The 14,012-nt window shown below is 33.1% G+C and overlaps 4 protein-coding genes across 5 annotated transcripts; 3 read left to right on the top strand and 1 right to left on the bottom strand.

Annotated features, from left to right (window-relative positions):
- The first annotated feature begins 682 nt into the window (after positions 1-682).
- Arc42 (Activator-recruited cofactor subunit 42) lies at positions 683-2,725 on the top strand. Its single transcript, XM_070305601.1, has 5 exons — positions 683-815; positions 921-1,017; positions 1,154-1,821; positions 1,889-2,112; positions 2,359-2,725. Exons 1-5 carry the CDS (start codon positions 794-796, stop codon positions 2,566-2,568), a joined length of 1,221 nt encoding a protein of 406 aa, XP_070161702.1. The 5' UTR covers positions 683-793; the 3' UTR covers positions 2,569-2,725.
- Positions 2,726-2,741: 16 nt separating this feature from the next.
- Vib (phosphatidylinositol transfer protein vib) lies at positions 2,742-7,723 on the bottom strand. Its single transcript, XM_070305602.1, has 6 exons — positions 7,416-7,723; positions 6,664-6,694; positions 5,763-6,026; positions 5,589-5,666; positions 5,140-5,520; positions 2,742-4,996 (listed from the first exon to the last, which is right to left on the bottom strand). Exons 1-6 carry the CDS (start codon positions 7,430-7,432, stop codon positions 4,952-4,954), a joined length of 816 nt encoding a protein of 271 aa, XP_070161703.1. The 5' UTR covers positions 7,433-7,723; the 3' UTR covers positions 2,742-4,951.
- A 1,453-nt stretch (positions 7,724-9,176) lies between these two features.
- Cn-iiib (cytosolic 5'-nucleotidase IIIB) lies at positions 9,177-10,859 on the top strand. Its single transcript, XM_070305903.1, has 5 exons — positions 9,177-9,384; positions 9,450-9,548; positions 9,642-9,711; positions 9,865-10,448; positions 10,528-10,859. The coding sequence occupies exons 1-5, from the start codon at positions 9,355-9,357 to the stop codon at positions 10,627-10,629; spliced, it is 885 nt and encodes a 294-aa protein (XP_070162004.1). The 5' UTR covers positions 9,177-9,354; the 3' UTR covers positions 10,630-10,859.
- Positions 10,860-11,269: 410 nt separating this feature from the next.
- LOC138938543 (protein saal1) lies at positions 11,270-13,532 on the top strand. Of its 2 annotated transcripts, none has more exons than XM_070305600.1 (6): positions 11,270-11,574; positions 11,641-11,780; positions 11,966-12,124; positions 12,224-12,485; positions 12,560-13,021; positions 13,115-13,532. In XM_070305600.1, exons 2-6 carry the CDS (start codon positions 11,664-11,666, stop codon positions 13,357-13,359), a joined length of 1,245 nt encoding a protein of 414 aa, XP_070161701.1. In that variant the 5' UTR covers positions 11,270-11,574; positions 11,641-11,663; the 3' UTR covers positions 13,360-13,532. The 2 variants fall into 2 exon arrangements, with proteins under 2 accessions (XP_070161701.1, XP_070161700.1); XM_070305599.1 differs by having other exon boundaries at positions 13,103-13,532.
- Positions 13,533-14,012: the final 480 nt, after the last annotated feature.

The raw sequence follows: 14,012 nt of genomic DNA, 5'->3' as shown, positions 1-14,012 counted from the left end.
GTCTCTCTCTCTCTCTCTCTCTCGCGTTCTCTTCCTCCGATCTACTTTTCCTTTCGATAAGCGAGGTACTTTACATGCCAAACAGCTCGCAATTTTTTACGCAATACGTGTATCAAACGTGTACGTGGATGATGAAAATTTGATATATGAGTGTAGTTTTAAAACGTTCATTTTTTACAGAGCTAAACTTTTAATATATTAAACTTGCAATATATTCAGATGATTATTACGTTATTTGTGATTTATTTATTTTTTAACAAAGTATTTTTTTAATAATTAAAGAAAATGATGGGCACGTGCCGAGCTAAATAAGATGCTCTTGATGCATTACTGTATGCCTGGCTGTTTATGATTTTAAATAATTTTAATATAACACAATCGCTGATATATCGCGGTTCATAATCTCGAATTCTCTTTAATCTCGATGCACACGCGGTTGCTTGTTCTATACGTCAACTTTACCGGCCGGTGATGTCAAAGATATATGGTAATAATATATATATGTCTATATTCTCTCTGATATCACCGGCCGGTAAAGTTGACGTATAGAACAAGCAACCGCGTGTACATCGAGATTAAAGAGAATTCGAGATTTTGAATATATATATATACATATATATATATATATATATATATATATATATATATATATATATATATATATATGTATATATGAATATATGGAGTCGTGTTCTGATCAAAGTACCAAAGTTTGTTTTAATTTGTTGTGCGCGCTTCATAAAACAACAAGTTGTACAATTTTTCTACAAGTTTAATGTCAATATAAACAACAATGTTGTGCTCGAGATTATTTGGTAAGATCAAACATTTTTCTGAATATTATTTATAAATGTTTTCAGAGAAAAAAAATATATATATGGATTATATATATTATTATCATTTTAATGTATCATTTGCAGCAAATGTCAATAATGTGTCTAGAGGTACTGTCAGCCGTCACATTGCCTCACTTTCTATGTTGCCAGATACATATCAGATGTTATACAAAACATGCAGGTATTTTTGTTCGAACATTTGTTCGAAATTTCTTTCATAGAGGTGAATTAAATTTATATGCTATGCATAGAGATGTCCTGCTCGATATACTTATATAAAGTGTATCAGCTTTGTCATGGAAATCTTATAATTGCAGAGACTTTGCTGAAAATGAATTGAAACCTATTGCAGCAGAGGTTGATAAGAAACATCTCTTTCCAAAGGAACAAATCAAGAAAATGGGTGAACTGGGTCTCATGAGTTTGTGCATTCCCGAAGCATTAGGTGGCACAGGATTAGATACCCTGGCCTATGCTATAGCCATGGAGGAAATTTCAAGAGGTTGTGCAACTGCTGGAGTTATAATGAGCGTAAACAATTCTCTCTATCTGGGTCCTATAGACTATTTCGGGACTGACAAGCAGAAAGAAAAGTACATTACTCCCTTTGTGACTGGAGAAAAGATTGGTTGCTTTGCGCTGAGCGAACCAGGCAATGGATCCGATGCTGGTGCTGCATCTACTATTGCCAAGACAGACGGAAACACTTATATAATTAATGGCACCAAATCGTGGATAACGAATGCGTACGAAGCCAAAGCAATAGTTCTTTTCGCGACGACCGACAAGTCTAAAAAACACAAAGGTATAAGCGCTTTCATAGTCGATAAACCGACAACTGGTTTGAGTTTGGGCAAGAAGGAGGACAAAATGGGTATACGAGGAAGCAGTACTTGTTCCTTGATCTTTGAAGACTGTCAAATATCAAGAGATAATGTCTTAGGCGAACCAGGAATGGGCTTTAAAATCGCGATGATGACTCTAGGTACGCGAGTAATCGTGTACACGAATTTTGAGATAATTATTCTAATGTAGTGTCCTCTTTTCTGCAGACAGTGGCAGAATAGGAGTCGCCGGACAAGCTTTGGGCATAGCTCAGGCATCCCTGGATTGCGCGATAGATTACGCAGCGAAACGCCAAGCCTTTGGTCAGCCTATCATGAAACTGCAGGCGATTCAGCAAAAAATTGCCGACATGGCTCTGAAACTGGAAAGCTCGAGATTGTTGACGTGGCGAGCGGCGCAACTCAAGGATAACGGAAAATCATATACAAAGGTGCATTTAAAATAATTAAATATTCATTAAATTTATACCATACAATATTCGCTTATCTTATTAAATGTGATGTTCTTTATCTTATCGCGCATATAACATTTATTTTTTTTATTTAACATGAAACTTTGTATATCTTATTCGATTCATAAAATTATTCTTGCATTTTCCTCAACGGCAAAATGAGAATAATTTATTCTTACATTTTTTTTTTTTGCATATCCATATCTATAATTTCTCATTTATTAGGAAGCAGCTATGGCAAAACTTTCCGCATCAGAAACCGCCACATTCTGCGCTCATCAATGCATACAGATTTTAGGAGGGATGGGATACGTGTCGGACATGCCAGCGGAACGTCATTATAGAGACGCACGTATCACGGAGATTTACGAGGGCACGTCGGAGATCCAGAGGCTCGTGATCGCAGGAAATCTTATCAAAGAGTATGGTCTCTGAATCGAGATCGCATGACTCATACGTAAGATAATACTCCTTGTTCGTATTTTTTTTCTTTTTATACTTAAATCTCAAAATATATTTTGAATGTACTATATTTATATTAAATTTTATATATATATATATATATATTTTTTTTTTATATATGAAGAAATATTGAAATAAATTTCAAATACTATGCCTTCTAATTTTATTAACCCTTGGCTAAATATATGTGACTGGATCGAGAGCATACGCACATACGCGCACACACATACACATATACGTATGTGTGCAAAAAAAGGAAACACATCATATACATGTGTGCATATATACATATATACACATACACATTGTGTGGACTGCCCTTTGGCAGCGATACGGAATTTTCTCTCCACAACTTTTCTCTACCCCGCTTGTCATACATCTCAGCAACAGCTAGAGTCTATCTATGTAAGTAACTGTAATCGCATAGGATAACAGTCGTAATAGTGTAAACCAGCGCACAAATGTGAAACTTCTGTTTACCGAAACAGGCGACGCAATCGTGGAACAAAGAATCGTTAAAGTTATAGCATGTTTAAACGACTGATCTATTTTTCCTTGTTAAGGAAATAGCGAATAAATTTATGTGTCCAGTTTTCTCTCTTTCTCGCGCGCGCGTGTGTGTGTGTGTATATCTAATATATCAAATACAAATATCTATTATGTGCATCATCGTGGCTACCACCGTTTGTAAGTGAATACGAAGATAAAGTTACGTCTTAGACTATGACTCTATTTGCCTTTCAAAATAATACAGAGAATACATTTATTTTGTGCAAATGACAGTTAAATTATATATTTTGTTACTGTTTTTAATCTTTAATTACATTTTTAATTAAAGATCCTATCATTATGTGAGAACGCTGCTGTTGCGATTACATATTTATTTAACCCATTAAAAGACGTTTACTCCTACAAAAAAATACGCAAGTTTCAAGATATCTAGCAATTCTGTTCTCGTGTCGACAGAAATGAGCCATTACATAAACACTTATCACTTGTCGCATATCTTTTTTCGATATAGTAAGAAAAAAAAAATTGCGGATCTAAGCATAATTGTGTCGCTTGTAATGAGTTTACAAGCAGCGTTCCAGAATACTTCGTCGGTTGTACTCGGAGATCCATTGGAATGCAAAGAAACATTACATATAATGCCATTTGAATTCGAATTTCATTGCCATGTTTTTTTTTTCTTTCTGTATATACACAATAATGCACCCTTTCATGCTGTTCACCCGCTGTCACCAATATTGAAATAGTCTAAAACTGCTTCTCTACATATGTGTGTATATGTATATCTGATGTGAGTATTTTACATCGAATACATCACCTTTTCTTCATTCACATTAAATAATTTAAGATATAATATTATTGTTAGAGTCGCAGTATACTTAAAAAATCCGTCATAATTTGGTTCTAATTTTTTAGAAGATTAATACATTACACGTCTCGCGCTAGTCGAGAACGAACGTGGAAAAACAGAATGTTATATAAATCGGTATTAATAGTAGTACCGTATTTTGTGTGATCAAAGACCCCACGGATCAAGAATTCCGCTGTAGGAGTATATTTAAAATCCTTGAAACATGTGTGTGAATCAATTTCCTGATCGCACATATACTTTCGCAAGTTTGATAAGATACTCTCGAAATCTTTTCCGAAAATACATAATCACATTTCTATTTGAAATAATAATAGTTCGAAATATAGATCATTAATATGTAACATTTAGATTTTTTCAATTGTACATTAATATATATATAAAACAGTGGATTTTTTTAACTATTTAACTACGATCAAACTTGCAAAGTTAAATCACATATTTTCTTTGTTATTTTTATGTACTTTGCAGCAAACATTTTTTTTCGTTTGTTAATGAATTTTAATAATTATTATTATCGAACTACTAACTGCTTTTAAGTAATTGTAACTTTTTATCTATAGTGGTTTTTATGAAACCAAATTTTCTTTCTTTATAATTATGCATTAAATGAGAACCAGATGATCTGATTCTTTTCATTTTTCTTTCTTTCATAATAATAGATACATAATAATAATAATAATAATAATAATAATAATAATAATAATTATTATTATTATTATTATTATTATTTTAGATTATTATTATAGATATATTTATCTAAAACGCTTGTAAATGTAAAATAAATTAAAATTGTAAGTAATTTCTTCTGCAATAGACACTGAATCTAGACACATAAACTCTGGAAATTGTCCGAATCCTGTGGAATCGTCTATGACAGAGCGTAACAGGGTGTATATCTGTAAGTATGCGTATGTATTTGTGTTGACATGTATAAGGAAATTGATTTAACCATTCATAACAGAAGCTATCATAGTCTCAATCATCAGCGCGCATACCCCGCACTTCTCCTTGATGTCTTTGCTGTAATTAAACACATAAAGAATGTATCAAGATAAAATGGGAAGTTTCTAACATTTAATAATTCAAGAATTCGTGTGCAGAGTAAGATCATCGAATAAATTATAAGCGAAAGAATCGATTGAAGAAAAAGGCAAGATTCTTACCCTATCTAATTCTTCTTTTGTATTGTCTTCTATAGCTCTAATATCTTCCATGGTTAAACCATGCCAGCGATCCATCCAGCAGAACACTTGCCTATGAAAATTGGTGAATAGGCGCCGTTCTGCTTTCTGAATGAACCCTTCAACACGGGTCTGCAGACCAAACCATTTGAATTCACAAGTGACTAGCTTGTAGCATGTCATCACAGGCTGAACATTATGCTTCCAATCCTTTCCTACAAGAGGACCTCGTCCCGTCTTCTGGGACTTGAATTTGGTCGGATCCTCGTCCTCCTTATAATCGGCACTGGCGACCGGGTCATTTGCAATATCTATGTGTACTACCTCTCTAATCTTGAGCTTATCGGGCGATAATTCGTGAACCTATTTGTGACAAAAGGTACAATGCAAACAACTAGAGATAATACTCATCGAAGCTCATGTGTACTTACATTATGCTGATTGCCAACATCGCCAATATGAAAGGATTCTATCATGATCACAAAATTATCCTTCATATATCCTGGATTCTAAAAAGATTAAAGTAACATTTACGAAAATGTATATATATTTAATCTCTTATATAATAAAAATAATAATGTGTATATATATCAACACACACTTACAGTTATGACTGTTTTACAATAGGGATAAGCGTTCCAAGCCTCTTCATGGATCTCTAATGAGTTCTTTGGCAATAAAATGCGTATGAAAGCAGGCACTTTGCTAGCTAAGTGATAAATCTTGTATGTGTATTGGCCTGACGAGTACTTTCCACCGAGTAGCGGATAATCTGTGAATGGCTCATTCTTCAACACTTCAATGCCTTCTCCGCCACCTGTGTTATTTTTACTAGCCTCTGCTACAGAGTACAGTTGAGCTACTTGATACTGTTAATGGTTAAAAACAGATTATGAATCTTGGGTACAAAGTTTCCAAAGAGGCAAATATAAAGATATATAATTGCATAATCTGCCTGCAGGCAAAGATATATATATATATAAATTCATTTTTAAACGGCACACATATTTATTCATGCCTTTTTTTTACATTTATTCATTACTATGATTCAGTAATTTAAATTACAAAAAGAGATAATTTATATTCCTATCTAGCTAAAGAATCAAATTTGCATGTAACAAAAATTGTACTATATAGAGATATCTTTTCCTCATAGATATCATTTTATTATCTAAGATGAATAAAGAATGAATAGAGATATAGAAACAATCTATATAACAGGTAATAATAAAAAGTGCTTATATAACTATAAAAAGGCTTCAAATTATAATTTGCATCATGATTTGTGCAAAATAATTCTGACGTATTCTGATGTATTCAGACATATAGAATCATGCAAACAACAATTAAATGATTGGCAAATTTTCTAATTGCATAGTAATATTGAAAAACTGATTTTAGATCATCCGTTTTTTCCCTTTTTTTTTGCAATCTAATCATCCTTGGGCCTATATTAAACTGGGTCATTATGAAGAGCAGGACCTTTCTGACAGATCAGACACGTACCTCTTCCACTGTGAGGGGTAGAGTGACACGGCTGTAACAAACAAGCAATAAGTTATGTCAGCATTATGTCAGACAAGGAAGAAAAGAAAAGATGAAGGAGATGACGGCAACGCAATCGTGGCCTTGAGTTACGTTTCCCGCATCACAGGACGGGGGGCACGCGTTGCTGGCGCAAGATACAGTATCGCTCGGCCGATCTTAATTAAATCAAAAATCGAAAGCGATCGATAAAGTTTGAAATTTACAATTGACTGTATATCAATCCGCATCGTACTCTGGTCGGTGATCCAAAAAAGCCCGAAAAAAACCCAAGGCCTGCTGAAAAGTTTCAGCCGTGCCTTTCTTGCACATACTTTCTGTCTTTAAAAGGAAACAGATTCACAGACTTTAAAGAGAAAGAAAAAGAGAGAGAGAGAGAAAGAGATAGAGAAAGAGAATAGAAACTAGGTGCAGAGAGTGCAACTGAAACGAACAGACCTCTGGAATCAGGCGGTAAGGGATGAGAGGGTCACCATCCCTCCCCACCGTTTCTCTTCCTTCATCCCCCTCCTCAGTTATCAGTCACCGTTAAAGATTAGTAATAATCGCCACCCCATCGAACGGTTTTGAAGTTAGGCTAAGTCGGCACAGCGAGCCGACGATTAAACGAAAATTCGGATATGTGGCGCGCACACCTGACAATCTCCTCTCCCCGCGACCCCTTTTTCAATGCCCCGCTGCGCCCCCGTACTCGTCTCGCGCTCGTCACTTACAATTCTTTGATAAGCATTTTAGGCAGAGGAGCACATGGACCAGTCAGCGCGCCAGATCAGCAGACGACTCGGATCCGCCGACGACAAGGAATAGCAGCACCGCCACCACCGCCGCTAACCAACCACCACCTCACCACCCTCGTAAGACCTACAGCGGATTCGCTCGCGCTATCGGCTCGCTCGTTGTTGAGTCATACACGAATAACCCGTAACGCCGCGAGACTTGCCAACCGACTGACACACACTGACCACCGCTGGCTGCTTCACGGTCCGCACCAGCACACACCGAGCAACCGCACCGCGATGACCGCGCCGAACAAGCCTACGTACACTTGCGCGCGCGCCCGCGCACATGTGTCGAGTCCACCCCCCTCTCCCCTGTCTTCTTCTCCTCCATCTCTTCTTCATCATTATACTATCCCTTTCCCTCTTTTCCCGCCATCGGATACGTTTGTCCGATTCTTCCCTTCTACCCACTCCGTCCCATCCCGCTAGACCCGACGAACTTTGCCGATGACGTCATTCCAGCGAGATATTAGACGCGCATGCGCATTATTGGTATACGATTGTGTCATCTTCCTACGTTTAAGACATACAGTTTCGAGAGAATATTCAATATTTCGTGCTTTTATATATACGAAATTGTTATGTAATTGCGGCGTGTGGCGACAAGCAATGATAGCGACTTTCGTTCTCGTTGATATTTGTAGGAAATATGGAGTGGATAATTTCAAAATAATTACGAATGATACGTTGTATCGCGACGAATAATTGCGCTTTTAATAGCGAGCGGAAATATGTTGGATATACTGGCGTACGCATTAAGGGCGAGTTCACAGACGTTTAATCTTTCTGTGTGTCTTGTTCGGAAATTCGCCTTTTAGAGACAATAGAGAGAAAGAGAGAAATATATATATATATAAAAATTTGCCCTTAGATAAATCACCTTAAACTCATAGCATGTAAGTTGATATAAGAACGTATAGAGGTGCGTTAGATATGTTTAAAAACGTAAGAAGGAGAAAGAATTTCGAGAATCTAAATATGATATAAAATTAGGCTACAATAATTTTTTTTTAGTTTTTCGAAAATAAAATATTCATGAAAAGAAAGAGATAGAATACAACAAAAACATTGTCATCGGATATGCAGAGAAAACAAGTACATAAATCTAACAATAAGATTGTTTCGATCAAAGGCATGTTCAATAACATATATTGAGAGCGACCTAGTATATATATATATATGTATATCATGTATACCATACACATGCATGAATATATATCGCCAACAAAATAGAAACTTAAATAAAAGCTCATTTTCATAAAGGCTTATACATGTATACACATTTCTAACTTGCTGACTTGCTGAGATAAATTTTGAAAAATTTTATTTTAAATACGATTCTATATTAATATATAATATAGATAAATATAAGCAAAAGAAAAAAAGAATTTTATCGGATTTGAGTGATTGACCTGGAAATCGAACTCGAATCTCTTTTGCTTATCGGTCGATTGTTCTTTATCACTAAAGATCATTTCGACAAAATTAACTTCTTTAATAATATATTAATATATATATTAATATCTCTGACAGAAAATTATGATATCATAATTAAATTTCTAACTATATAAATTCGTCATTTCTGATCTATTTTTTCCTTGATATCATATGCTGTTTGGGTTCCAACGCATTAAATAACAAAAAGACTGATAATTTTACATTCTATACGAACATAATACTATAATCTGATCGCAGTTTAAATTCGGCTGCTGTTGATTGGCAGATCTATAGCGTGTCAAGTGTCAACATTCAATTGGTGCACGAGGGCTGAACAATATTTGAGAGAAGCCGATTTCGAGTAACGACGTGTCTTGTTCATCTGTCGAAACGAATTTGCATAACTTTTTCGCGATTTTGCACCATCGAATCGACGATGATGAGCAACGAGGTCACAATCGACGACGTAAGTAACTTTTATCGATGACGTAAACTTTCTCAGGCGATATTATGATGCATTCTTTCTTGCAGTTTCCCGCTTTGAGGTTGAAGCATGTGCATATTAAGGACGAAGTTGCGCTTCTAAAGACAATAAATACAATTTTGCGAGGTGGCACGGATAATCTGCAGGTACGCTCTTTCTTATCTGTTTCCTTTTTTTTTCAAAATTATTCTTTTGACAATATACATTTTTTTTATTAATTTATATAATTATCTGTATAGGTGGTTACAGATTTCGACTTAACGCTTACGAAGCAACACATAAATGGAAGACACATACTTAGTAGTTTTGGTAAGCATATGGTAATTTATTATATTAAGAAATAAATATTGCATTTATATGTAATTATTAAATATGTAACAAATTTTTAAACAAATGCAATTATATGTTCATTAATATCTTAACTTGGATTGGAATGTACATAATAATTTAATATGATTTTAGGTATGTTCAGAAAATGCAAGCAATTACCGCAACATTATTCAGATGAGGCTAAGTGCCTGTACGAGAAATATAGACCCATGGAGATAGATCCAAATTTATCCCTGACTGAAAAAGCAGATGCTATGCGCGATTGGATGACTGCTGCACACAATATATTAAAAGGCATCGAGTTCGATCGTCGCGAGATAGAAGAGGTAGCCCAAGAATGCGGCAATGTTTTACGTGATGGTACAAAAGAGATTTTGGAGAAGCTATATAATGCAAGAGTGCCGATTGTAGTGTTTAGTGCTGGCTTAGGAGATATGGTGGAAGCTGTGTTGAAATACAACAATGCTCTCTTTGATAATGTAAAAATAATCTCCAACTTTCTAAAGTACAAAGGAAATCAATTGGATGGGTTTAATAATGATGTGCTTATACATGTTTATAATAAAAATGAATGTGCGATGGCGAAAGATCATCTAACGATACTCGGAAAGAGGCGTAATATATTGTTAATGGGCGATACGATTGGCGATGCTAGTATGGTAGACGAAATAGAAGACACCAAGACAATTTTAAAAATAGGATTTCTATACGAACATGTAAATATCTCAAGGTGGAATATCGAGTGTAATGTAATTAAAATGTAACCAATGATAATTAATTTCTTCCGTTTTCTAGGTGGAGGCTAGCTTAGACTCGTTCATGGAAAAGTTCGATATCGTTCTCGTCGATGATCAAACGATGCGAGTGGCAATGGAGATATTACAAAGTATCTTATAATGTCTGTATCAATTAATAACTCTTTTATACTTGCGTGTATGTATACATGTACATACCTATAAAAATGCTAAAATGTTTGCATACATGACCGCTCTGTAATTCAGAGTACAGAATGATTTATTTCAAATGAGACTATAATTAAAATTAATTTTAATATATTTCCTAATATGATTTTTAATATTGACATATATTTATATATACAGATAAGCTATAAGTTACGCTCGTCTTTATCTGGTATAAATGATGTATATTTTAAATAAATTGAATTTCATTTTAATTTATATAAAATTAAGAAACCAAATGTACTTGCAAAAATTTTATGAATCTGCATGTATACATGATGTTAATTATAATATTCATTAATGTTATTGAAACCAAACACTTAAGATTTATAAAATTTGAGTATTGATTAATTGTAATATGTTCTCTGATAGCTGACCTATAAACATGAAATTATGTATACTAATTTTTATATCTATTACCTCTTACAACGAACATTACAGTCGCGGATATTTTATTGTAAATAATATTTTAATCTCAAAATAGAATTTTGAATTCTAACCAATCAAAAATTAATATTTCCGCGAATGAATTTTGATATTTAATTGAAAAGAAATATTAAAATTTAAAAAGATTTTCGAGATAAATACAGGAAAGAGAAATATGTCATTGATAAAATAGATAAATAAACCGAACACATGCAAGACTTGTACATACAGATAAAATTATTCTGTAGATAAACGCTGTCTTCAGGCATCGTATATTAATTCTCAAATCGGTGCGAAAAACACTTTCGTGTCGATTCTTGCTCGTAGCACGATTGTATCGTTTTATTCGCGCGTTTTATATTTTGGCAAAATATTTATGAGAGAATTAATACTCTACTTTGATCTTATTTATTAGAACAAACGTTATCTCTAACCTAAAACCTGCTATATACAGACGGTAAGCATTGACTTATTTATTTTAGTTTTCGATAAAATTACGCAAAATAATGAAAAAACTTTGAAGATTTAGAAGGTGAATCTTCTGACATGTTAAATTCGGAGGATCTTAGTGAGCAAGAATTAAAAACATTGAGAGGCGATGCCGTGGGCACTAATCTCTGCAGCAGCAAATGGATAATCAATACTTTGATGTCTCTATGTGAGGTAAATTTTCACAAAAGCTATATTCTTTATAGCAATTAGTTATGCGACTTTTAAATATTTGAGTAAATTTTTAATCTTATCGATATTAATTTGCTTTAAATTCAAACTACAATCTATCTATATTTTTTATTAGATTCGTAGTACTATAAAATTGAGAGTAATCGATGTATTAAAATTCATTTCAGATACACGAAAACGGTTGGACAGAAGAGCTAGAAAATCAGCTTTGTATTTTATGGGACTTGAGTATGGAAAGGGATGTAGTATCATATCTTATGTCTTATGATTTTCTAAAAATAGCGAAGAACATATTGGAGAATTACCATGATCAACCACGATTGATTGTATGATACATTTATTTATCTTTATTATAATATACTTGATTGTTCTGAAGAAACTATTTTAGAGAGTAAAACATTTCAATTTGTTTTTATATTTTTTAGGAAATAATTTTAGGCATCATTGGCAATATATGCTGCAGCAAGGAAGCGATTGATACAATAAGCTATGATAGAGATCTTGTTACACAAATTCTGAATCGCTTGACATCTGATGACACACCAATATTAATTCAACTTCTCAGAATTTTACAATCAATTGCATGCAAAATCCGGGAGAACCCTCAATTAAATTGGGTGGCACACTTTACAGAATGCGAATTTTTCGGAGATTGCATAATTTTCATATTAAATAGTTCTACTAATGGTATGCTAATGCATTGTAATGCTCTTCATAAGAACTTTATACAATTTATGTAATCTGTAAAATTTTCGTTGCAGATGACTTATTAATGGCAGCAATGAATTTCCTCGAATCTATATCTTATATAAGTTTGCCACATAAAGACAGTTTCTTGCAAATATTGTTCAAGATAGACAATTTGATTCATTCACTGTTAGAATCATTCATGCAAGTTATATCAGCAGAAAAACTCAGTTATTCTAAGACAGAAATGATGTTTATTGAACATTGGTTAAAAATATTAATCATCATAATGGAATTGGGCTTACTTAAATTTGAGGATTTTGAAAATGACGAAAATTTTTCGAAACTAATGGATATTATGTATAGGATATTAAAATCATACAAAGAATCACATAATTTATTTCCAATCCGGGAATTAAATGCTAATGTGATTAATGAAACTATACGTATATTATTAAGTTTTCATTGTTGTGATGCAGATATCCCATCAACAATAGATTACATTATAGTGACTATAATTTTTTATCTTAAAACAGGTACATAATACAATCTTGTGTTATAATACAAACACAGTAATCTTTTTTATCTACTGATACATGTTTGCATATATATTCTAGATTCAAATACAGGACAAGAAGAGCTAGATCCAGAAGAACTAATGATCATGCTTTCACATAATCTGAATCAATATTGGTTGCAGATTATTGGACTTTGTACCAGTGATTATATTGCAGAAATATTCAATCAATGTAAACATGAAGTTCGTGAATATTTAATACATCTTGTGCAATCTGATTCTAAAGTGACACCTGAGGTACTTGAAAAATTAAAGAAAGCTGCTGCTAAAAATTGTGAAAGATTTTCTAATGTATAATATGTAAGACAGAAAGTAAATTGTCTTTATTTTTGTACAAACATCTTATTAGTTTTAATTTTACAAAAATCAGATCATAAGCAGATTATATATTGATATATAATAACTGCATAATCACAAAATGAATAATGATAATATAGAATCAACGATTATTGTGCACAGACTTTATTATTTATTTCATTATTATTACCAGCTTTACTTATAAAATTATTAACTATATAGCGTAGTTTATATATAATTTGAATGCTATATTTCAAACATTTTATTTATATGGGACTGTCGCATTTACACAAGATTCTAGAAGTTATTAGAATAAGATGTAAATTGCAAATCAAGCCTATAAAATAAATACAATTGCGCTTTTATTATGTTATATATAAAAGATTTTCTTTTTATTTTCTGTTCTATTTGTCTCCATTATTTTTCTTGGATCTATTTCAGATAGATTTTTCTTTCTCAAAAAATTGAGAAATTACATTCTTCACCTCAAATTTCTAACATTTTATTTATAATGAAATTAAATTTCTATTATATTTTTTTATCTTCAATCATTATTTATTTTCTACGATTAAATTCCTACGAGTAAATTAATTTCTTTTTCTGCGTTCACGCGTTATAGTTCGAATTTGTTACTTAGCTACGCATGCGCAGAA

Source organism: Polyergus mexicanus, unplaced genomic scaffold, assembly GCF_030449975.1.
Source record: "Polyergus mexicanus isolate NDT 795.1 unplaced genomic scaffold, iyPolMexi1.0 SCAF_13, whole genome shotgun sequence".
In the NCBI taxonomy this organism is placed as follows: Eukaryota; Metazoa; Arthropoda; class Insecta; order Hymenoptera; family Formicidae; genus Polyergus; species Polyergus mexicanus.
The sequence above is the reverse complement of the archived record's forward strand: the minus strand, read 5'-3'. Positions and strand labels throughout refer to the sequence as shown.

Coding starts and splice junctions, on each gene's coding strand:
- Arc42 (XM_070305601.1), top strand. CDS start 794: ATGTTGTGCTCGAGATTATTTG. Junction 816..920: donor GTTGTGCTCGAGATTATTTG/GTAAGATCAAAC, acceptor TATCATTTGCAG/CAAATGTCAATAATGTGTCT. Junction 1,018..1,153: donor ATGTTATACAAAACATGCAG/GTATTTTTGTTC, acceptor TTATAATTGCAG/AGACTTTGCTGAAAATGAAT.
- Vib (XM_070305602.1), bottom strand. Junction 5,521..5,588: donor ATGTTGGCAATCAGCATAAT/GTAAGTACACAT, acceptor TGTCACAAATAG/GTTCACGAATTATCGCCCGA. Junction 4,997..5,139: donor CAAAAGAAGAATTAGATAGG/GTAAGAATCTTG, acceptor GTTTAATTACAG/CAAAGACATCAAGGAGAAGT.
- Cn-iiib (XM_070305903.1), top strand. CDS start 9,355: ATGATGAGCAACGAGGTCACAATCGACGAC. Junction 9,549..9,641: donor GTGGCACGGATAATCTGCAG/GTACGCTCTTTC, acceptor TTATCTGTATAG/GTGGTTACAGATTTCGACTT. Junction 10,449..10,527: donor TAGGATTTCTATACGAACAT/GTAAATATCTCA, acceptor TCCGTTTTCTAG/GTGGAGGCTAGCTTAGACTC.
- LOC138938543 (XM_070305599.1), top strand. CDS start 11,664: ATGTTAAATTCGGAGGATCTTAGTGAGCAAGAATTAAAAACATTGAGA. Junction 11,781..11,965: donor CTTTGATGTCTCTATGTGAG/GTAAATTTTCAC, acceptor AATTCATTTCAG/ATACACGAAAACGGTTGGAC. Junction 13,022..13,102: donor AATTTTTTATCTTAAAACAG/GTACATAATACA, acceptor TATATATTCTAG/ATTCAAATACAGGACAAGAA.